Genomic DNA, 23,458 nt, shown 5'->3' with positions numbered 1-23,458 from the left:
GTTATTAACAGTTAGTCTCTATCACATAGGTTATATCGATGTTATTTGAAATCAAATAGTTTGGTAGCCTTGAGGAATTTTGTCATCTTATTTGTCGTACAGAATTATGGTTTGTTTCAGAGATTAGGCAAGGTGGTGAGGTATTCCATGTACCTCTCTTTGATGTTCATACTTTTGGCATTTTGTCTGAATATGTTTGATGGAGTTAATGATTACAGTAATTTCACATGTTGGTGAAAAATTAATTTAATTTTCTTATCTTATCTTAGAAAAGTTGTGAATAAATTACCAGTTTAAAAGTTTAATTTATTTAATTTTAATGTCCACTTAGTACATTCAAAATACAATTTATATGTATTACTCTGATACTTCAAAGGTACTGCAATTGTAAACTGTTGGTATAAATAATACAGGAATGCTTTATTAGATTGATGAATAAATTATTTACTCGTCAATTAAACATACTACTCCATGGAAACAATAGAACCTATCTTCTGTTTTTTCTCTAACTTTACATTCAGACAATAGTTTACCTAAAACTTTTCAGGAAGGGAATTTAATAACCAACCTTGCACAAGAGAATAAATATATTTCCTTTCCATAAATTCTAAATGACGTAATTCTTTGAGTTTCTAATGGGATTGTACCAAAATAGGCTCTACTATAATTACATCTTTGTTAACCAATAAATTAGGAATTATTGAAAAAGGTTATAATGCAAACCTAAATCTAGTAGCTGTGAATAAGCACTTTGAAAAATTGTGTACTATAATTTTCATTATTGCACAGCAAAAATATTAAAGTGAACCATTCCTTTTCATTGATAATTTTTTTTTATTTCGCCTTAAATTAAATTCATGAAATGGACTCTTTCATATTCAAAACGATAAATTACCAATTGAGAAATAAGACTAGCGTGTGTTACACTTTTTTCTATGAATATAACAAATCTGTGATTACAATCAATGTTTATCAAAATTTCTTTGATAACATATTTTATCTATCAGAATAATTTCTATATAATAATTTATAAATAAAAATTAATTATTACAAATTTTGATCTGAGCCAGGTTTGATTTTTTTATTTTGTTAAATTTATATCAACACTTAGTACAATGTGTTGGTATTCTAGTTAATCAAAATTAGTTACAAATAAAATAATCAATTTAATTTTAATTTTTAGCTTAACGTGTTTGTATCATGGCTGAACAAAATAAATCAAAATCTTCGTATTTTGGTAAGAAGAACTATTCAAAAGATAGATTTAAACTTCAGCCTAATATGAAAGGTTTTTTATGCACATGCAATTTCAATGAAAAAGATTGTCAAAAAGAGGCCATTAATTTGTTAAGAGAGTACAGTGAAGAAAAAGAGGTAATGTGATCATATAAAATTAGTATTAAATAATAATAATAAAAACAATATTTATGTGAGATAATGTATATTTTTTAAATAAAACATAAATATTTATTTGGTTTTTAAGTCAATCATAATAAAAACTTCTTATACATGTATCGATTAATTATACACTTGTATTTGGTTGTAAAATAACTGTTCTATTTCTTATCACCTTATTATCATTCCTTTACATTTAAACACTATCTAACAGTTGCCTTAACTTAACAACTCTATCTCACACATGAATCATGTGTTAAAATTAAATTAAATTTATTTGAACTACAAAGTTTTTATTTTATTTATTTAACCTATCAATATATTTATTTAAGTTTGTAGTAATTTTGATTTCACTCTGATTGTAAATTACATTTTTTTTTACTCTTAAATTAAAACAAGAAGTTTGTTGTGTTTTGATATCTTATTTATTTATGTTATACTTATTCATGTTGATGAAATTTACATGATTTTCTTATTTTTTAATTGCAATGACTAATAAATCTATTTTTGTTACTGTTGGTACAACTAAATTTGATGAATTGATCACGGCTATTATCAATCCTCTTACACTACAAATTCTTAAAAAAAAAGGATTTTCTACAATAACAATGCAAATCGGAAATAGTAAAATAATACCCCATTCTTCAGGATTAATTGACATTCAATATTATACTTACAAGCCTGATATAGAACATGACATGAGTAATCATGATCTTATTATTAGTCATGGAGGAGCAGGTTCAATTATGCAAGCTCTTGACCATAATAAAGCTTTGTTAGTTGTTATTAATGAAAACCTAATGGATAATCATCAATATGAATTAGCTGAGAAATTATTTGAAGACAAACGATTATTTTTTACTACTTGTAATAATTTATGCAGTTTCATTGAGAATATTGATTTCAGCTCAATAAATTCGTCTTCAATTGATAACTCTTCTAAAATTAGTAAATACATTGAACACTTTCTAAATGTATAGTTATATACATAGTTAGCTAATAGTTTTTCTTATTCAAAAGTTTTAATTAATCTTTAATAAGAGTTACAATTAAGTATTTTAGTACAATTTAGAAAGATAAAAATAGATTACATGTTAAAAAAACAAATCAATTTGCAACTATAAAATTGAAGTATATATAAGATAAGGGGCTCCAAAGATTAAGAAATTCAATGGTAACTTACAGACTTAACCAGTTACATATAAGAAATTAATTTGACTAAAAGCAACTTTTGAGCCATTATTTCAGAAGATATTAATATTCTTATATTTTTGCAGAAAGAAGAATATAGTTAAAAAAATACATAATAATAAAAAAAATTGTTACAAACTTCCAAAATACTCGTTTATAATTTACTATCAATTAATATTTTCCTAAATAAATAATTTTCTAATTAATAAGCTTGATAAATATGAATGTTGTTTTTTTTTTTTTTAATTTAATTTATGCCTATTTTATCTCTTATTAAATATTTAGGAATCTCAATTAAGAAATATGTTATCAAAATAATAAATTTCCTTATTATATCAACTAATTTAGAAGAACTCGTGTGCTGATTGTTAAATGTATCACAATTATACCAATAATATTGATTCATTTTAAAATTTTGTATCACAAAACATTGTGAATAATTAAGTAATTAATTTTATTTATTGTAATCTCTATTATGTAATCTTAATTAAAAACTTATATTGTTGGTAAAGTTAAAAAAAAATTGTATGATTAATTTCATTGAATAATTAATTTGTTTTTATGTAACTAAAATAATAAATTGAATTTTTTCTTTTCCTATTAATAAACAATTTTTGTAGTTAAAATTATAAATTTAAAATATGATTGTTTTTTGAAATTTATATGTTATTATTTTGTATTGATTTATTACTATTATTATTTTAGTTAAAATATTACAAAAATGTTGTTTTGTTAAATACTCTTGGTTTTTATTTATAAATAGCATTCTAAATTGTAAATCTATTTACAGATGTTCTAAAAGTAAAGACACTGGTGTTTCATTATAATGGAAACTTATTTCTTTATTTATTGAATACTATTTATGATGAAATAAATATAGTTAAGGATCCTTCCTTGATAAAAATTTAATAGGGCTACATCATCTTATTTGTAAATAGACTTCCCAACCCACCACACTATTTACCAATTATAAGATCAAATATTTGTTTGAACAAATTAATTTCTTAATAATGGCTATCAACTCATATTAAAAAATTGTATATATTACTCATTTAAAAGTTTAATAAAATAAATAACTATTTTAGGATGGCAAGTATACTAACAATTTGTAAAAAATATAGTATATTGATTTATAATATTTAAAATATTTACAATTGTGTAAATCTTTCCTCTTTCTCAAACTGAAGTAAATGGACTTAGTTTTTTTTATATGACATATTAACTTTAAATTTCTATATACTTTTACTTTTAAATTATTAATAACTATATAAAATAGTTTATTTATTAAAATAATGTGTATTTTTTTTATCAGTCATTAAGATTTCAAAGTTTAAAATATCAGCAATGTTTACTAGAATTGACTCATTTTTTCTTATTTCATTCATAAAATTTATCATCTAGACATTTTTCAATGAAAAAAAAAATTATAGAACAGTCTTAATGACCATTATAAAATTAATATAATTTCCTGTTTTTTTGTTTTTTCATAGATTGTTAAAGAAGAAGAAGTAACTGTTGAAAATGAAGTTGATATTATGGACTCTATTGAAAAAGAACTCGGGTTGATGACAAAAAAAGACAATACTGACTGGAATAAGTTTAGACCATTTTCTACTGGTGTTACTAACTGTATTTTCATAGGAACTACTGTAAGATTTAATAATTTGATAATAATTCTTCAAACATTAAAACTACATTAACTTTGATGAATAATGTATCCAAAAGTAGAAGTATATTTTTTTACAACAAATCCTTAAAGTTTTCATATACAGTTAAAGATTTTAATTGATAAAATTTTGTCCTCGCCACATAATACTATCAAGTTTGACCTTACAATTGGAAAAATAGTAAAGTTTTCCTGTACTGTAATTTTCTTTGAATACATGTTTTATCATGAATGCTAAATATTGAGCTGTATAATTTTTTTAAAACTTCGTAACAATTTACGTGATAATTTCAGAATTATGATCCATGCATTTTGATGTACAAAATACTTGAAGATATTGAAAAAAACAAAATTCAAAAGACTAAATTTCTTTTACGTATGCTTCCTATTACAATGACTTGCAAAGTAATACTTATATAATTTCCTAAATAATTTCACAATTTATTGTTTACTGTTCTATTTTTATTAAAGGCAAATATAACATCTATTATTACAACTTGCTCAGAAATATTTCCAAAATATTTTACAAAAGAACCAACTACATTTGCAATTGCTTTCAAGTAAAAAATAAATTGTTTATTTTTATATTATACAAGAGTTTTATATAAATAATACAAAATTTTTAGTCATAGATATAACAACTCAGTGCCACGTAATCAAATTATAGAAGCATTAGCCAATAAAGTTGCTGAAATTGGAGAACATAAAGTGGATTTATCTGGTGGAGCTAAGATGACAATAATTGTTGAAGTAGTTAAAACTATTTGTTGTTTATCAGTTGTAAAGGATTATGGTCGCTTTTATAAATTTAATCTACTCTCTGTCTGTGGTCAACCTGAAAAAAGATCAGTTAAAGATGAAAATGGTATTGAACTAAATAAATTTATTATAAGAATGTAAGTCATAAGTGAAAATATTTTAGCTTAATTTTTTTTTTTTAGATTCTGCTGATATTCAACCAAAAGTCATAAAATATAATAATTAAAACCTTTATGATAAGTCAGAAAAATAAATAGAGAATATTATACAATAAGTTATTTTCAGTTTTAGAATTCATAATTTACTAAAATAAATATATAAAAAAAGTTTTATTAAAAGCATTGTAAATATTAAAATGTATATCGAAGTAATGTTTTTTTGAATAATAATTAAAATCAATTATATATATTATTCAACATAAAAATAAAACTTACTTTACTTTGAACAGGCAAGAAAAGTTTAAATTCTGCAGGTAATTCATCCTCAGAATATAATCTATCACTAAAGTATACCCGTCTAACTCTACAGTTTGCATGTAATTGAACTCTTAATGTTTCCACATATCCAGTACCATAAGCACGTCTAGTGAAATCAGCTAAATTAAACTGTATTTGATTCCAACCTTCATCAAGCCTCATAGGCATTGTACAAATAAATGGTTTTACTCTTGTAGTTGATTGATAATTACTTGCTCTAAATCTTCTTCTTATATTTTTGTCATCTAAGATCTATAGTTAAAATGCAAGTACAAAAAATTTAAACTATTATTGCATCATTAACATTTTAATGTAACTTCAAGAAATATAGAAAGTAATATAGTAACACAAGGTTTTAAAGCATATATGTTCCACGTATTTTTCAAGAACAGCTTTAAATAGTAGAAAGTTTTAACTATAAAATATAGGTAATTTTATTAGTTTAAGTTTATAAATTTTTTAGTAGCTAATAATTTATGAACATTTGAGAATTTGAATTATATAAATTGAATAATTTTATAATATGAATTATATATATTGATAAATTCTTACATATTATTATTACTCAAATACAATATATTACCTGTACTTCAAATGTAAAATACTTTTTCATATTCTTTACTATCATGATTAAATATGGTAGTTTAATTCCTAATGTTTTCGTTTTCTCTGCGGGGCATGTTATATACGTTGTACTAATATTTGTACCTACAATATCTAACACTAGTGATTGAATGTCATTATCCGTAATTCTTTTAATGTGTCCATTTCTTACAGTTTTATCCCATAATTGTAAAGGTTTACTACCAATACTATACAGTATAGATAAAAATCCACTTTGAAATGTATTTTTGAACATAATAATATTTGAAAAATATTAACTTAAATATAAAATACTATTAATGCCATAAATTATGTAATGTTTGATCAATATATTATAAATAATGAATTCTGTTGCTAAGGTTACAATAAAGCAATAATTTCACAGCACACAAAATAAAACTATGCAGTTCTAAGTATAGAGAAAACTTAATTAATTTTACGTCATAGTGTACGATCGTAAATTAAAATTCTTTGAATCGACAATAAGTAACAACAAATTACGTAAAAATCAAAGTTTATCCAAGTGTAATCAAATCATCCACATGTGTTTTTAACTGCTCTTATAATGTTGTCTAACCAGTTTCAAGGTACTGGTTAGTTGGTTATAGATCAAATCTATTTCTTATCTTTAAAGTTCTAACGAACACCTACTTGGGTTAAGCAAGCAAATAATAGAAGTCTACACTGACTAGTGCCTACATGCCCTGCAGCTGTCGTTTACCGTTGAGTTTTGTTGTTTGTTTTCTAATCCATAACCGTAACTATTTATCTATTCAGTTCTATTCCTTGGTTAGTTATTGTCTATTTTGATGAATCTGTAATTAAATTAATAACAAGTTTAAATTACGAAGGTAAGTTTTTATAATTCTAAGAAATAGGTATCTAGTTAATGTCAAATTAAAACCTAGGTTTGGTAGTTAACTAAACTAGGACATAGTTTTGTGCTACTTTTTCCAATTTTTATATTTTTAAATAACTAAAAAAAATAGTCAATCAAGCATAAAATTCGATAACTTGTGATAATTTTTAAAAATCATATGCGTTTTTCTTCATATTAGGTTCATTTTACAAGATGAAAGTAATTATACTAATAGCTATGTTAGCTACTTCTACATCTTATGTATACAAGCAGAATGTAGATTATGAAGAAATATACAATATTTTTGAATTATCAGACTGCATCGAAGGTAACTTTGAGACTGTGCTTCTTTACATCTACACATTTGGGTCAAAAAATTAGATTATTTATGGGAACTATGTAGTTCTATTAGAAGCTAAACTCAATGTTGCTTGGTAAACTGCTGTATTGTTATTTTATTAACAAAAAGCTTTGGCTGTTATGTAAATGAAAAGAATTATCTTTTAAAAACCAATAAAATTATAATATAATGATAGAATATATTCAATTAAAAACACATAATTTCTTTGAATAGTTCTATAGTTATTGTATACTAACATTTAAATATTTATTTTTCTTTTGATTAGAGTGTAACAATGAAGAAACATCATGTTGATTAATTTTAAGTTTTTATGAGGCTATAATATTATATATTCTAATGTATATAAATTAATTGAATATATTCACTGCACTTAAATCTTATAACTTTGATTGTTCTAAGCCTTAAATTATTTAAGCATGAAAAAACCATAGTTTTTTACACCAAAAAAATTACATATATCTATAATCACATACATTTTTTAATCTTTTTTTGAAAATAAACTCTATGTCATTTTTCTGAAGTAAGAATTCTAATTAAAATTGGATAAAATAGTAGACAAAAATTATGAAGAATAATTTTCATTTTACATATTTTATTTTATATGACCAATTAGTTATTGTTTTAAGAGAGTTTTGTAGAGACACTTTTTAGCTTCGATGCGAAGCTGAGAAGGTATTGGCTTTACTAAGATGTGTTTTTTTTTTTTTTTTGTTTGTTACCACTTTTTCTCAGCTCTCACCGAACCGATTTCTTTCAATGATACGTCAAAAGATCACAAATTGTATCTAGTCGAAGACACTACCCTCAAAAATTGAAAAAAATTACCTCGTTCCCCGTAAATGGGGGAAACCTCCAAAAAAATTACGAATTTAAAAATCGCTAATTTTCGAAATTTTTTCAATTTTTTTTACTTAAAAGTGCCATAACTTTTTCAAAAATTAACATATCAATATAATTATTTTTTATATAGATGCATAAAATCATTACTTTTCATTTGGTATATTTTTTCATATATTTAACTCTTAACCTGCCCACAATGGGGGATTTAAAATGACAACTTTTTCACAAAAAATTAACTTTTTCAACTTAACTTTTGAAAATGTTCCGGAAGGTCTGACACTTTTATATATATCTTAAATTAAAGCTAATGTAATATACTTTATAATGGTAAAAAAAAATTTCGGACTTTATTTTATCTTCATGGTGAAAACAGACATTAAACTTAATAAAAAAAATACGATTTTTGTAAAAAAATTCTTTTTTATATTTTTAACTTTATAATGCTATAACTTCTCGAAAGATGTATGGATCAATATAATTCTTTTTTTTGTAGATGCATGATGTCTTTACCTATCATTTGGTATATTTTTTTTATAAATCTGACTTTTTACCTGCCTACAGGGGGGGATTCAAAATGACAACTTTTTCACAAAAAATTGACTTTTTCAACTTAAATTTTGAAAGTGTTCCGGAAAGTCTGACACTTTTATATATATATTAAATTAAAGCTAATGTAATCTACTTTATTATGTAAAAAAAAAATTTCGGACTTTATTTTGTCTTCACGGTGAAAATGGCTACCAAATGCTATTATTGTGTGAAAATTCTCAATTTTATTTTTTACATTTTTAACTTTATAATGCTATAACTTATTGAAAAGTGTATTGATCAACATAATTTTTTTATGAGAAATACTATTTTTTAATAATCCCTTTTTCATTCGACATACTTTATCTTAATCATGATATTAATAATGAACTAGCAGATCATGTAGTTTTTGGAATAATACACCAATTTTTTAAAATTAAACACTATCTAAAGATTTGCATCGAAGCGTTTTTTTTTGATAGTGATTTTAATCACTGTCAGATATCATTATACATGATCCATCTATGCCACGTCACCACTGTGCCGCGACCCCCCTGTGCTGGGTTTTTTTTTATAGTGATTTTAATCACTGTCAGATGTCATTATACTTGATCCATCTATACCACGTCACCACTGTGCCGCGACCCCCCTGTGCTGAGTTTTTTATTTATTTGGTTGTATTAACATTAAAAACCACAATAAACATTTTCAGTAGTCCATAAATTAATACTATTAATACTATTATGAATTATTAACAATAAATGGTGCTACCGTTTTTAAAATACTGGTTTTAATAAATTTTAACAGAGTAAACTAGAGACAATAAGCTTTCCTTTGGTATGCTTTTTAAGAAAATATAATGAAAAACTTAAGTACAGAAAGGGATTACCCTTGCATACAAAAAAAATGTTTAACTCAATTTTTGAAATGCATAACATTTTAAATGTATATCAAATTAAAACTATTGAAGTGCACTGCAATATTAAAATAAAACCATCTCAATATTTGTTTTGTTATGAAGATGTGCTGTCAAAGTTAACCATTCACAATTTTTACAATAAAATTTCCTGATTTTCAATTATGCAAGTAATTTAACAAACATTAATATTTGAGTGAAATTTTAAAACAGAAATTGTAAAATTACAAGTATAAAAATGATTGTGAGATTTAACAGATTTGTATTAAAGTGTTTTTTTATGATAGTGATGTGTTAATCATTGTCAGATATCATCTAAGCTTATCTCAATTATACCATCAATTATAACATTTTTAATTTAAATTATTAACAGAAATTTTTCCTTTACAAAATAATATTACATTCTATTTTAATAATATTCATTATTTATCATATCAAGTATATTTATTTCGGGATAGTTTATTTTATTATTTATTTATTTATAAACAAAAATTTTAAAATTGTTTAATATTAATTAACTTTGTAATGGTAATACTGACATATTTTAACAGATAAAAATATATATATATATACAATGTGATTCTTTTAATGCTAGGTACTCACTCAATTTCTCCAAAAATATTAAGTTTTTTGATAAAATGTTTTAGGGTTTTTGTTAGTTACTATTGTATTTTCATTTATCTGTTATAAATAATTTTCAGGTTTATCTCTTATATAATATAGGGGTGTGAACTTTACTTTTTTAAAAGGCAACATACTCATTAAATTTGCTTTTAAAATAGAAAATTATTTAATTTAGAAAATGATTGATCGATAACTTTTGGACCAATACTTCTGAAAATATTCTCATTTTCATACCTAGGTGAAAAGAAGAGTACGGTCTGGAAATGACTAGTGATAAAAATAGCTACATTTACTCCTTATTTCAAGTCCTTTAAATTGTTAATAACTTCTGTAATATTGGTCCCAAAATTAGTATCAACCAGCCATTTTCTATAGCCAGTTTAATTTATTTTAGTTATTTAGTTCAATTATTAGTAATTTTTAATATGTTATTTTTCTAGAAACTATAAAATATTGGTATGTAAATACATTATAACATCTCTATATAAATGTTAAATTAATTTTTTTGTTACAATTAAACATTTAAAACTATAAATATTGGTTAAATCTAAGTATTTAAATATTAAGATATATTAGCTAGTAAGTTTTTAATTAAAACACATGAATTTTTATCTTGAAACAGATATTCAAATTAAAGAAATATAAAAAAATAATTTAAATGAAAAAGATAGTGTCATTATTATTATTTTTTCATTACTTAAATACACTTTTAAACTATATTTATAAATATTTTTTTTGCATCAATTAGTGTTTTCTAATACAAAAAAAATTCCTGAATTCAATGAAATTTACTTTTGATTTCTTTTTGTTACAAATTTTTCAATTTTTGAATCATTAATTATTTTCATGTTCATCCCTTACATATTATAAAGATGTCAACATTATTTTTCTAACTGGCAACAAATATATTCATTGATTAATTTAATTAAGAAAATAACTTTTATTATTTATTTTATTTCATAGCAGTTTAGGACTAGTATTTTTTAATAATTATTACCATTTTAAAATATAGATAGTTGTGAGTTATGGATATTTCAATATTTATTATTACACATTTCTTAGCCATACCCAATCTTTTGCTTAAGTATGAAAATATTAAAAACTTTTGAAATACTGAGTCAAAATTTGTTATTTACTCATTATCACTTTTATTGACCAATAATTATCTTAACTAAATTATTTTTAGCTTCGATGTGAAGCTGAGAAGGTATTAATTTTACTATGATAAACAACTGATGTGTTTTTTTTTTGTGTCACCATTTTTTCTCAGCTCTCACCGAACCGATTACTTTCAATGATACGTCAAAAGATCACAAATCATAACTAGTCAAAGACATTACCCTCAAAAATTGAAAAAATTTCCCTCGTTCCCTGTAAATGGGGGAAACCTCCAAAAAAATTACAAATTTAAAAATCGCTAATTTTCTAAATTTTTTTTACTTAAAACTGTCATAACTTTTTCAAAAATGAATAAATTAATATAATTTTTTTTTTTTATAGATGCTTGATGTCTTTACCTATCATTTGGTAAATTTTTTTTATAAATTTAACCCTTTACCAGCCCACAGGGGTGGTTTCAAAATGACAACTTTTTCAACTTAACTTTTAAAAGTGTTCCGGAAATACTGACATTTTTATATATATCTTTAATTAAAGCTAATGTGATATACTTTATTATGGAAAAAAAAAATTTTGGACTTTATTTTGTCTTCACGGTGAAAATGGCTACTGTATTCAAAAATATGCTATTTTTGTGTTAAAATTCTTGGTTTTGTATTTTATTTTATTTAAGGGGATTACACAGATTTTCATAAATATATCAATTTAATTGACATAGTATAAAAAGTTAAACATATTTAAATTTTTTTGTTTCTTTGAAGTCGAGAAAAATAACTTTAAAATTTGAACTAGCTAAATTTCCATTTTTATTTAGTGACGAATGCGACGTACGGTTTCTGAGACGGTAACACTTGAGTCTTTCACGCCTGTGGCACTGAATTTTTTCTTAATTCTTTTTGAGTTAGAAAAAAATGTTTAACTCATTTGATTTTTATCTCATTTAGATTCAATAACTTCATTAAATATTATGGATACCATTACTGTAGTCTCCTCTCATGAGAAGAAATGCATATTAATATTATTTTACTATGTGGTTTTTTTTTTGTAGCTATTATTTATTTTCTCAGCTCTCACTTGACCTACTTTTTTGACAAATTTTTTTTTAAATTAAACACTATCTACAAATTTGCATTGAAGCGTTTTTTATGATAGTGATTTTAATCACTGTCAGATATCTATACTGGACCCAACTATGCCACGACCCCACTGTGCTGGGTTTTTTATTAAACTAGCTAGAAAAATATGTAGTGCTATTTAAATTAAATTGACATTCTTAAATGGTATATAAGATGAACTAAAAAGGTAATTAATAATTAATAAATTAAAAAATAACAAAAATGAATTTCATAACAGTTATTATTTTAAGAGAAATCTGGTAGCTGATGTTTTATTATATACTTTTTTTTGCTTTAAAGGGTTATTCTTTTAACATTTATTCCTACAGGAGATAATTATTAATTTAATATGCTTGTAACTAACATTTCATTTATGTGTAATTAATATAAAATATGTTTTTGAAGATTAATAAGTTATTTGATAATTTCTTTTAATTTTTGATATAAGAATTTTGTTGAAAGACTTTCTCGTGTGATCAATATAATGATTGCACTTAATAAAATCTAAATTTTAATATATTTGTGTAAACAGTTCTATTTTTTATTTAATTATTTTTTTTACTAATTTATAGTTATGCAATTTTTCAAAAATATTGGATTCTCTTATAGTATTCTATTTTTGTTGTAGGATACCTTATGGCTGGCTCAATTATTCAAAGTAATACTGAAAATGAGGCTTATTCTTCAAGCACAAAAAGTCAAAACATTGAGTTATCAATAAACATAAATGATAAAGACAAAACTCCTATGTGTTTAGTAAATGAACTAGCTAGATTCAATAAGGTATTTATATCAATTTTTAAAAGATATTAATATTCATAGTCACAAAGTTAAAAGGATAAAAGCGCTAGATAATTAGTTTGATTTTTATTTAAAATATGACAAAAATAATAAGTTAAAATATTAATAAATTTTATTTAGTTCTTTTTTTCATTTGAGTTATAATGAAATAGGTTAATTTTACCATTTGATATAACAATTTAATAGTGTAATAGTGCATAATAGTTACTAAGAAAAGTGTTTCTATTGTTTCAGAAGATTTACTTTTCATATAGAAGTTAATTTCTTTTTTATTTATGACCAATTTTCATATTAATGAAAATTGGTCAATTTAAAGATATTTATAAATTATAAAAGTAAACTGTTTCGTGTAAAATATACATTTTTTGAAATATTTGATGAAAAAATATAAAATTAAAATTTATATCTTATTTATTTAACAGATAAAACATCAATACAAATTAACAAATGAACAAGGACCTCCTCACAAAAAAAAGTTCACTGTTACTTTACAACTTGGTAATGAAGAATATAATGCAGATGCAATGAGTATTAAAAAAGCTCAACATGCTGCTGCAGCTTTAGCTTTAACTAAAACAAATTACAAACAACCCCAGACTAAAATGAAACTTAAATTCTCTGGTCATTATAGTAATGATTACAATTAAAGTAGTTTAATTATTTTACTGAATTTTATAAAAGTGTTGTAATTTAAATTTTAGATAATATTACTCCAACTGTCGAGCTTAATGCACTTGCCATGAAGCGTGGTGAGCAAACAACTTATACAATTATCGAAACGCCTCAATATGTGCCTACTCCGGCACCATTATACAATGGTTTTAGACCTGACTTGTACTCACATGCCAGGAGTGGATCATTTAATAATTATACTAATTTTGGGTATGTACTATCATAATTTTTTTAAAGTACTTCATTAATAATTTTTTATCAATGTATAAGTTAAAATATTATGTATAAATAATTTATTTTTAAATATTAAAAAAAAAATTTAATTACAGCTCTAGAGGACCAAGATGTATGCCATATATTCCAAATTATTATAGTTCACGTTTTACAGTGTCACAGGTATTTTTTTTTATATTTTTTTAAATTTTAAACATTTAATTTCATGTAACACACATAGGTTTCAACTCCATACATAAAACCTGAATTAAAATCAGTTGGCCTTTATAAAGTTAAACTTCAGATTGGTAAACATGAATTTATTGGCCAAGGTAATACTAACCAATCAGCAAGACATGATGCAGCATTAAAAGCGCTGACACAAATAAAAAATGAAGAAAAAAATGAAAATATTAAAGAAGTTCTAAAATGTGAATATTTTTTTGTTTGTGAGTTTTCAATTTAAACATCAATTTTACATAGATATTTTTTTTACTATTAGCTGGTGATTCTAAGTCAGTTATATCACAAGTGTATGAAGTTGCACTTAAAATGAAATTACCCATTAAATTTGAAGTGCTTAAAGAAGATGGTTTGCCTCATATGAAAACTTATGTTACTAAATGTTCAGTTGGATCTTATAATGCTACTGGGGAAGGTAATGGGAAAAAGGTAAAACATGTGTTACTTTGTTTATCATCTGTAGTAAAAAGTCCATTAAAATGAGAAAAATTGTCTTTTAAATCATAAACTAAGAAAATTTTAAATTAATCTATTTGTCTTATCTAGGCTGATTTCTTTTTATTTATAATATCTAGTTGATTTTTTTTACCAAATAAATTTAATTTTAACAGATATCTAAACGACGAGCTGCTGAAAAAATGTTACAAACTCTTAAAGAAGCTAATGAATCAATATTGGATGACAATAGTACTTCTCCTACACTGCCTCTTCCTAAAAATCGTTATAAAATGCCAAGGAAAAAAAATAGAAACTTAATAAAAGAAACCAAACAAAATTCAGAAAATGTTGAATCAATTAATAATAATACAGAGGATACAGATCCAGTAGCAAAATTATATAAAATACAAGCACTTAAAAAAGCAAAAGAACCATTATATACTTTTAAGGATGATATTTTACTCCCAAATCGTAGAAAAGAATTTATTTTTGAAGTAATTTTATGTTTTTTATTAAATCAGTACTGTATTTTTTTAAGTAAAAGTTTCAATCTAAATATGTTTTTTTACATTATAGGTGACAATTGATCAACATACTGCAATTGGAAAAGGACCAAATAAAAAAGTTGCCAAACGCAATGCTGCTGAAAAATTATTAATTGATATGGGTTTGGAAAGCGAATTAAAAGAACGTCCTATCAAAAATAATGATTCACCTTTAGTAAATTTAATATTTCTAAATAATAAATTTTATATATAATAACTAATTTTTCCATAGGAGAGTCATGAAAATAAAACTAACTTTGATAGTCCTAAGAAAAATGGCCGTCAAATAGCTCCAGGTGTTCTACTTGTATTACCTGAAACTTCAGTTGTAAATAAACCAAATGAAGATGGTATACCGTTAGTGTCAGTGGCGAGCAATATGGCTAGTGATCTATCTGTTACTAATATAAGACCTTCAAAACAGCTGGATTATTTTTCCAAAATGCTTGGTTTTAAAGTGCAATATTCTGATTTCCCTAAAGTAAAATTTTTAATTTGATAATATTTCAAGATAGTCTATAATCAATTATTATATTATATTGCTAGGGAAATCATAAGGATTATCTTACTCTCGTCTCTTTGTCAACCATTCCACCTCAAATTTGTCATGGATCGGGTACAACATTAGAACAGTCCCAAGATGCTGTTAGTATTTCTCAAATAATTAATAAATAATTTTTTTTTCAGTCAATAATAACAATCATTTATAATCTGCATGTATTGTATTTACAGATGTGGTGAATTTTACTATTATGAATTAACAAATATTATCTTTATTTTAAAAAATGTGATGATAATACCTTTTTTTTAGGCGGCCTTAAATGCCATTAGTTCATTAATCAACCTTAATTTACAAGGAACTGAATCATCTGATACAACTCAAAGACCAGTAAATGGTTTTTCTATCCAACAAAATCATTTTAATAACAAACCTATCACTAGACTTAGTTAATGATAACTTAATGCCTATTTTGTTATAATAAGATATCATTAGTTATACATTTTAGTTGACTGGTATAAACGTAGTTTATCTTGAAAATTTATTTTTAAAATTACGTATATATTTATAATGTAAAACACATTAATTTTTAAGCTACGTTTTTGCCACTTAAACATAGATAAAGTTTGATATTTCTTTTATTGTTAATTATATTTTTTATGTATTGAAAATCCATCTATAAAACTTAATTTTTTTTTTAATGACTATTTTCATGAATCATATTGATTTAATATATTATTATTTAATAAATAAGTTTCTTATAGGTGTAAAGTTCCAAAATAATGTATATTTTTAGTAATTTTTGTTTGTTGTAATAAAACATCTTTTTTCATTATTAAAGCAATTTTATTATTTGTGTACACAATTTCACCATTGAGTTTTTTGCTATTTAATAATAAAATGATGCTTAAAAATAATGCTATCTAATAAGTAATATAGTAAGATAAATTCATATCTTACTATATATGAATTTATAGTAAGCCAAAGTTTTATTGAATTATTGTGTTTCAATAATGAAACAGAAAAATATTGACAATTGCAAGTAATCAAAAAAACAATATTCACCAATGATTTTGGAATCAAAATGTAGAATATTTTCAATTACATAAAAATATAAGATGTGTGTATCACATCTTTTTATATAAATAAAATCATCATGTTCTTATTAACTAGGTTATATTAGTATTGCTGTCTGTAATTAAGTCATTTTAAAATTAATTTGATTATAATTATTAGTTCATTTTTCTATTTGATTAAAGAAAATAGTTATTAAATAATGAATATTTTCTTAGTATCAATGAATAATTTATCAAGTAAATAATTAATTAGTAAAAAATTTTAATCTTCTATGTCGAGTTTAATTCTATTATACATCTTCTTTTACCTCGCCTTTATCCCAACTACTTGGGGTCAGCCACACTTATCCTTAACTTCCACTTGACATGATCTTCCACACATCAGCCATTTGAATATTGCATTCAGTAACATCTCTCGCTCTCTTTTTTGGTCTTCCTCCATCTCTTCTTCCTTTCATTATATTATTCATCAATGATTTATGCTAGTACCTATCACATAATTGGTGCCGGACCAACTTATTTCTTTATCTTTTATTTTACATAAGCACTTACAAAAATCATTTAATTAACGCTTTGTAACTAGGCAAGTATTAATAAACAACGATCAATTAAGTACATTAATTATAATTTAGACTCCAGCGGAAAAACTTCATCTTAATGAGCCTCAAATTAAGTAAGTGAACTTCAATTGAGATTATTTTAATAATCTATAGTAATATCACTAGTAATTGACAAAAGTATGAGTTTTCACATAAATTACAGTTTCAAATTTATGTAATTGAAAACTTTTAATACTTGCAACAGTATTGGAATAAAACTTAAATATGTCTTTTTAATAGTTTTAATAAATTTTTGCCATGGATAGAGGAATTAGCAGACTGCAACTCACGCTGTAAAAAATAAATTCTTGAATTATAGTCGTTTTTGACAATTTTTTGGTCGTGGGTTGATGACCACAAAATAGGAAATTATAACATTCTCAGAAAAAAATTATCTTGCACCTCTTGAAGTCGCTTTTCGTCAGAAAAGTAAATACTGTGATTTGAAAAATAAATAAGGAGATTATGATTTTAAATATATATTTAAAAAATAATGCTATAATTTTTGAGATTGTTAAATTTATCCCTGTTAACTGGCAACACTGTATTTTCCGGTTGAAATAGAAGAAATTGGGATATCAAAATGGTGGCAACAATTTGTGATATGTATTTTGTTTTGTTTTTTATTTATGTTTTGATTTTGTAATTTCTTCACTAGATATAAAAAATTATTCAAAATAATGTGAATAAATTTTAAAAAGTAAATTACAAAAGGACAACGAAATGGATACAATACCAGAAATCGAAACGCAAGACGTGTGTGCTTCAGATCCAAATTTTGCTGTAATTTTTGCTTTTTGTGAACGATTTGGTAATATTTGTGGTGTAGAAATTCCTACATTTCAAGAACTACAAGAAATGTTGGAGAAAACAAATGAAGGTAATTATATTTTTAATCGTTTTTTAAATATTCTATGCTTAACAATATAGCATATTACACATTTATAGTTATTTGTTAAAAAGTAATATATAATTATGATTTAATGACTAAAAAATGTATACATTTTTAAAGTAAATTAATTAATATAATTTAAATTTTTCAAAAATGTTTTAGTGCCAAGTACTCTAATAGATTTACATGTAAAATTATTGCGAAAAGTAAAAAAAAGTGTTCAAGCAGACAAATGGGAAAGAGCTATTATTAAATTTTGTCAATCATACGCAATTTCTGACTATTGGGAATTAGAAAAATATGGATACAAAGGAATTTCAGTTCAATTGAAGTTAAAAATTTTAAAGGTAAATACTATGGTATTCAAATGTATAACTGAAAAAGCTTTTATTATGTATTTTTGGTCCCTATTATTTAATATCTACAGAATTTTAATGAGGCTAAAAGGAAAATTTTATGAGATTGTAGTGATGTATTGTTCATAGTGTTGGGCGGTTGATAAGAGAATGAAGCAGAGATGAGAATGCTTAGATGGATGAGTGAATTAACTAGAGAAGATAGGATTCAGAACCAACATATAAGAGAGAGTATAGGTGTATCATATCTTATCTAATTGTAAATGAGATGAGAGGAAAACAACTTAGATGGTTTGGTCATATTATGAGGAGAGAGGAATCAGAAGCTGAAAGAACAATTATGGAAATAAATGTTGAAGGAATAAGAGATAGAGGAAGATCAAAAAAGAGGTAGAGACATGTTATTGAATACAATATGAAGACGGCTGATGCGAGTGTAGATAATGTGGGAGAACGCATCAGATGGAAGTTTAAGATAATGGTGGCCAACCCTAAGTAGTTCAGATTAAGGTGAGAAAAATGAAAACTTAATATTATTGTATATATTTAAGTTATATTAATTTGTTATTTTTATCATACTGTTATGACTTGATGTTTTTTATAAAACAATTATAATGTTTAGAATTGTTATATTTGATTTGTAATTTATTTCTTTTTTTAAATAAATTATTTCAGAATTTATTAGAAGCACAATTTGATAGCAATTCTAAGTTCAAAGCTGAAATCAATAAATTAGAAAGTTCAGCCCTACGTTCACAACCACTTGGCTGGGACAAACTAGGTATAGCTTATTGGGCCCAGTTTGATAGATCTTGTAATCTTCGAGTTTACAAAGAAGACAACGAAGAGGATATATGGAAGATTGTTGCTAAGTTCGATGATTAATTAATTAATTATTAAGTAATTTTAATTTGAATTGCTTTAATACATTATTAAATTTTTATTTAGAGATCGCAGTACATTAGTTAACTTGATAAATGAGTTGTCTGGAACGAATATTCAGAATTTAGATGAAGAAATTGAAGATAGTAATAGTGTTGATAGTATATTGGGTGTTGAAGAGGAACTGTCACCTGGTCTAGAACAAGAGAAAGATGAATCATCTTCATCTCCAAAACCAGAAGATCTTGCAAACAATTTTTGTACTATAAATGATTTATCAGATGAAATGATTAATATATCAAGTGAAACGACTAACTTAAAAAGAAAAAACGACAATGATTCTGAGCAAATTATTGAAGTAAATAAGAAGAAGAACAATCCTATTGAAGGAGAAACAATTGAGGAATCTGTTATAATTATCAAAGGAGAAGGTACAGGTCATGAATGTAACACAGGAAACCCTGATGAAAATGAGTCTAATGATGAAATCTCTAAAACTGAAGAAGTAAAAAAGCCTAAACTTTGGAGTATTGAGACCATTTGCAGTTCATCTAAAGAAGTTCAAGAAGAAGTTGTACCTGTTTCTAACACAGGTTTTTTTTTTGGTGATGGTTCTGTACCATGTATTCCTAACATTACTAGTATTAATAATCCAATTTTAAATTATGAAGACTCAACTTCAAAAAATGAAAAAGATTCTAATGAGAAAACTAACCTTTATGATTCTAATATTATTTCAAATTCAGAAAATGTTGAATCATCTAAACTTTTAGTGAATACAGCATCTACTAATATTAATTCTATTGAAGATATGTCTAGTAAAATTATTCTAAAACAGTCAGTATTTAATATTAAAGTTCATGAAGAGGAGATTCAAATTACCGAACATAGTTCAAATGAAATGTTTAAAAATACAGAGACATCAAATATTAAAAACACATATGTTGTTGATCCTGGTGAAACATATTCTAGTAATGAAATCAATGAATGTCGTATAAATGAAGATAGTGCATCAAGTATAATAATGTATGAAGATAAAAATTTCAATATTGATGGTAATAATCAACATGAAGTAATATCACAAATGAACACGAAAAATAGTAAAACAAATCAAAATATAGAGTTGAGCTTTAATGTATCTGGAACTATACACAATGATAAAAACTCAACTTTAATAGAAAACAATAAAGATATACCAAATTTTGAGCCATGTAACAATAAAGAAATAAGTAAACCTGGAGAGAATGTTAATACTAAAGAAAGTATTTCTGTATCAACTAATAACATGCCCTTTGTTGAAAAAATTGAGTTTGAAATTCAAAATACTACTATTAAAATTCCAAATAGTGTAGATCAATTATCTTCTAAAAGTTCTTCTCAATGTTTACCTATTGAACATTCAGAAGAACTTTTAAAATATAGTTCATGTATTGATAGTAATGAATTAAATAATACTAATTTAAATACAAATGATCAATGTGATGAATCAACTAAAAATTTAACTAATCAAAGTCTTGATCAAATTAATCAAGTAAGAGTTGTACTTAAAGAAGAAATTAAATCAAAAAAATGTAATACATCAATTAAAAGTAAAGTGGATCAAGTTGAAGAGCTTTCTGATTCTTTAAACCAAAATAATAAAGGAAATGTTATTCAAGTAATTAAACAAGAATCTGTTTGTACTGCACAAGAAACCTTAGTTGAATTAAATAATAGGGATGTAGTAGATGCATCAAAATCTATCCTTGATGTTAATATTATAGGTATTAGTCAGATTGATATTTTAAAAAAAGAAGAATTCATTGAAAGAAATAAGAAGGCTACTGATACTGAGCACTCTACCTCAATCCATAAACATTTGGATAACCAAATTAAAATAGATAAAAGTTTAGATTTTGATAGAGATGAAGATTGTTTTAAAAGTTCTGATAAAAATTCAAAAGATAAAGACATTAATGCTGAACATATTAACTTTAATACTAATAGTGAATATTTTAAAGAAAAAAAAGTATCTTCAATATGTGATCAACAAGGTCAAGAAATAACAACTGTTGATATTGTCTCTACTCTTGAGAAATCCAACAGTATAATTTTGGAAAAAAAAGATGATCAATGTCCAAAAGTTGAATTGATTGATAAAGATTTAAATTTGTTGAACTCTGAAGTTAATGCTTATTATTTTGAAAAAGATAAAAATAATTCCACTGAGAAATATTCAAACCAAATTGTTGAAAAAAATCTAACTCCTAATATGATTATGGTAGAATCTAATATACCAGCTACAGGTAAAAACATATAAATTTTATAATTATTTTGTAATTATGTTTACTGAATATAGAAAGGACTATAGTTATCCGTTTTTAATTTATAATAATATAAATATAAATAAATTTAAGCAGTTTGTTAATTATTTGGATTAACTCTCTCTAAATTAAATATCTGGTTAGGTTATAATAATTAATTAATGTTTAATATTAGATAATCAAGCGGAAGATAATTTACCAGAAGAATTAAAATCAAATGATAATGAAAAACCTAAAAAGAAAAGGGGTAGAAAAAAAAGTAAATAATTTTTAAAAAATATTGGAAATTAATTATTATGTCATAATTTTATTTTAGAAAGTGATCTTGAAAAAGACAATGATAATTCTGTAATTAATATCGATCAAGAATCTATAGTGTGTCATTCTCCAATTGATAAAGTTGATGAATTTAAAGAAAATGATGTTGTTCAAAACTGTAAGACCATTTCTCATATAACTGATCTGTTCTAAATAAAATTCTCTTAATGCCACTTACAGCTCAAAATGAAATTGATATGAAATCAGCCTATGATGATGATGAGGATGAATTAAACAGTGAAGAAGAAAAAGAAACAACTAAAAAGATAAAAAAACCAGTTGGGCGAAAAAAAGGTATATTTCATAATTAAAAATTTTTTGTTTCATATACATATATGTATGTACTATTTTAAAGATCTTTGGGTTTTAATGAATAAATTTCAGAAGTATAAATATTTTTTTTTTAATAACTAATATACAGGTGTCTTGGCCTGTTCTGATAAATTCTATAACTTTTGATATACTAAATATATTTTGTTACTTTCTTTTTAAAATAATTTTTACAGTTTTAAACTATGTTAAAAGCTTTTGATATAACTAAAATTTTACTGTAATTTTTTTTAAACAATTTTTGCATTCTTCTACATTGAAAGCATATTTTTTAATAATAAAATATAAAAAAATCATTTTTATTCATTTTTTCAAATAACCATTTTTAGCTTTGATGCGAAGCTGAGAAAGTATTGGTTTTACTATGATGTGTTTTTCTTTTTTTTTTTTTTGTGTCTGTTACCACTTTTACTCAGCTCTCACCAAACGGATTTCTTTCAACAATACGTCAAAAGATCACAAATCGTATCTAGTCGAAGACATTACCCTCAAAAATTGAAAAAATTTCCCTCGTTCCCTGTAAATGGGGGAAACCTCCAAAAAAATTACAAATTTAAAAATCGATAATTTTTGAAATTTTTTCAAATTATTTTACTAAAAACTGCTGTAACTTTTTCAAAAATAAACATATCAATATAATTTTTTTTTTTATAAATGCTTCATATCTTTATCTATCATTTGGTATATATTTTTTGTAAATCTGACACTTAACCTGCCCACAGGGGGGGATTTAAAATGACAACTTTTTCACAAAAAATTAACTTTTTCAACTTAACTTTTGAAAATGTTCCGGAAGGTCTGACACTTTTATATATATCTTAAATTAAAGCTAATGTAAT

General features: G+C 24.2%; 5 protein-coding genes across 8 annotated transcripts in view; 4 read left to right on the top strand and 1 right to left on the bottom strand.

Annotated features, from left to right (window-relative positions):
- The first annotated feature begins 993 nt into the window (after positions 1 to 993).
- LOC126910525 (THUMP domain-containing protein 1 homolog) lies at positions 994 to 5,346 on the top strand. Its single transcript, XM_050693160.1, has 7 exons — positions 994 to 1,070; positions 1,184 to 1,374; positions 4,077 to 4,235; positions 4,547 to 4,657; positions 4,724 to 4,812; positions 4,879 to 5,117; positions 5,194 to 5,346. Exons 2-7 carry the CDS (start codon positions 1,201 to 1,203, stop codon positions 5,235 to 5,237), a joined length of 816 nt encoding a protein of 271 aa, XP_050549117.1. The 5' UTR covers positions 994 to 1,070; positions 1,184 to 1,200; the 3' UTR covers positions 5,238 to 5,346.
- LOC126910531 (UDP-N-acetylglucosamine transferase subunit ALG13 homolog) lies at positions 1,642 to 2,850 on the top strand. Its single transcript, XM_050693171.1, has one exon. The coding sequence runs from the start codon at positions 1,884 to 1,886 to the stop codon at positions 2,373 to 2,375; it is 492 nt and encodes a 163-aa protein (XP_050549128.1). The 5' UTR covers positions 1,642 to 1,883; the 3' UTR covers positions 2,376 to 2,850.
- LOC126910530 (cilia- and flagella-associated protein 20) lies at positions 4,803 to 6,613 on the bottom strand. Its single transcript, XM_050693170.1, has 3 exons — positions 6,071 to 6,613; positions 5,446 to 5,739; positions 4,803 to 5,087 (listed from the first exon to the last, which is right to left on the bottom strand). Exons 1-3 carry the CDS (start codon positions 6,344 to 6,346, stop codon positions 5,061 to 5,063), a joined length of 597 nt encoding a protein of 198 aa, XP_050549127.1. The 5' UTR covers positions 6,347 to 6,613; the 3' UTR covers positions 4,803 to 5,060.
- Positions 6,614 to 6,744: 131 nt separating this feature from the next.
- On the top strand, positions 6,745 to 16,551 carry LOC126910519 (double-stranded RNA-binding protein Staufen homolog 2). Of its 3 annotated transcripts, none has more exons than XM_050693147.1 (13): positions 6,745 to 6,941; positions 7,149 to 7,277; positions 13,081 to 13,235; positions 13,676 to 13,874; positions 13,955 to 14,135; positions 14,255 to 14,321; positions 14,380 to 14,569; positions 14,641 to 14,810; positions 14,993 to 15,313; positions 15,396 to 15,539; positions 15,597 to 15,845; positions 15,911 to 16,009; positions 16,176 to 16,550. In XM_050693147.1, the coding sequence occupies exons 2-13, from the start codon at positions 7,163 to 7,165 to the stop codon at positions 16,314 to 16,316; spliced, it is 2,031 nt and encodes a 676-aa protein (XP_050549104.1). In that variant the 5' UTR covers positions 6,745 to 6,941; positions 7,149 to 7,162; the 3' UTR covers positions 16,317 to 16,550. The 3 variants fall into 3 exon arrangements, with proteins under 3 accessions (XP_050549104.1, XP_050549105.1, XP_050549106.1); XM_050693149.1 differs by having other exon boundaries at positions 6,843 to 6,941; positions 13,676 to 13,883; positions 16,176 to 16,551; XM_050693148.1 differs by lacking the exon at positions 7,149 to 7,277 and having other exon boundaries at positions 6,746 to 6,941; positions 13,676 to 13,883; positions 16,176 to 16,548.
- A 1,570-nt stretch (positions 16,552 to 18,121) lies between these two features.
- Positions 18,122 to 23,458, top strand: part of LOC126910514 (remodeling and spacing factor 1-like) — a 16,585-nt gene continuing 11,248 nt past the window's right edge. The window contains exons 1-7 of one of the 2 annotated variants that reach the window (XM_050693133.1): positions 18,122 to 18,418; positions 18,593 to 18,777; positions 19,462 to 19,658; positions 19,735 to 21,953; positions 22,147 to 22,218; positions 22,288 to 22,407; positions 22,470 to 22,583. In XM_050693133.1, the coding sequence (XP_050549090.1) occupies positions 18,262 to 18,418; positions 18,593 to 18,777; positions 19,462 to 19,658; positions 19,735 to 21,953; positions 22,147 to 22,218; positions 22,288 to 22,407; positions 22,470 to 22,583 (3,064 nt within the window). In that variant the 5' untranslated portion in view covers positions 18,122 to 18,261. Of the gene's footprint in view, positions 18,419 to 18,592; positions 18,778 to 19,461; positions 19,659 to 19,734; positions 21,954 to 22,146; positions 22,231 to 22,287; positions 22,408 to 22,469; positions 22,584 to 23,458 lie in introns of both variants that reach the window. The other variant, XM_050693132.1, reaches the window with a different exon arrangement.

This window comes from Daktulosphaira vitifoliae, unplaced genomic scaffold, assembly GCF_025091365.1.
Source record: "Daktulosphaira vitifoliae isolate Bord-2020 unplaced genomic scaffold, ASM2509136v1 Scaffold_1, whole genome shotgun sequence".
Classification (NCBI taxonomy): Eukaryota; Metazoa; Arthropoda; class Insecta; order Hemiptera; family Phylloxeridae; genus Daktulosphaira; species Daktulosphaira vitifoliae.
Note: the sequence above shows the minus strand (reverse complement) of the source record. Positions and strands in the feature narration are given on the sequence as shown.

Excerpts from the sequence above, each read along its gene's own strand:
- LOC126910525 (XM_050693160.1), top strand. The coding sequence starts at position 1,201 with ATGGCTGAACAAAATAAATCAAAATCTTCGTATTTTGGTAAGAAGAAC. Across the intron at positions 1,375-4,076 it reads AGTACAGTGAAGAAAAAGAG|ATTGTTAAAGAAGAAGAAGT; the intron begins GTAATGTGATCA and ends GTTTTTTCATAG. Across the intron at positions 5,118-5,193 it reads ATCAGTTAAAGATGAAAATG|ATTCTGCTGATATTCAACCA; the intron begins GTATTGAACTAA and ends TTTTTTTTTTAG.
- LOC126910531 (XM_050693171.1), top strand. The coding sequence starts at position 1,884 with ATGACTAATAAATCTATTTTTGTTACTGTTGGTACAACTAAATTTGAT.
- LOC126910530 (XM_050693170.1), bottom strand. The coding sequence starts at position 6,346 with ATGTTCAAAAATACATTTCAAAGTGGATTTTTATCTATACTGTATAGT. Across the intron at positions 5,740-6,070 it reads ATTTTACATTTGAAGTACAG|ATCTTAGATGACAAAAATAT; the intron begins GTAATATATTGT and ends TTTTAACTATAG. Across the intron at positions 5,088-5,445 it reads TCTTGCCTGTTCAAAGTAAA|GTTGACCACAGACAGAGAGT; the intron begins GTAAGTTTTATT and ends ATCTTTTTTCAG.
- LOC126910519 (XM_050693149.1), top strand. The coding sequence starts at position 7,163 with ATGAAAGTAATTATACTAATAGCTATGTTAGCTACTTCTACATCTTAT. Across the intron at positions 13,236-13,675 it reads AACTAGCTAGATTCAATAAG|ATAAAACATCAATACAAATT; the intron begins GTATTTATATCA and ends TTTATTTAACAG. Across the intron at positions 13,884-13,954 it reads TAAATTCTCTGGTCATTATA|ATAATATTACTCCAACTGTC; the intron begins GTAATGATTACA and ends TTTAAATTTTAG.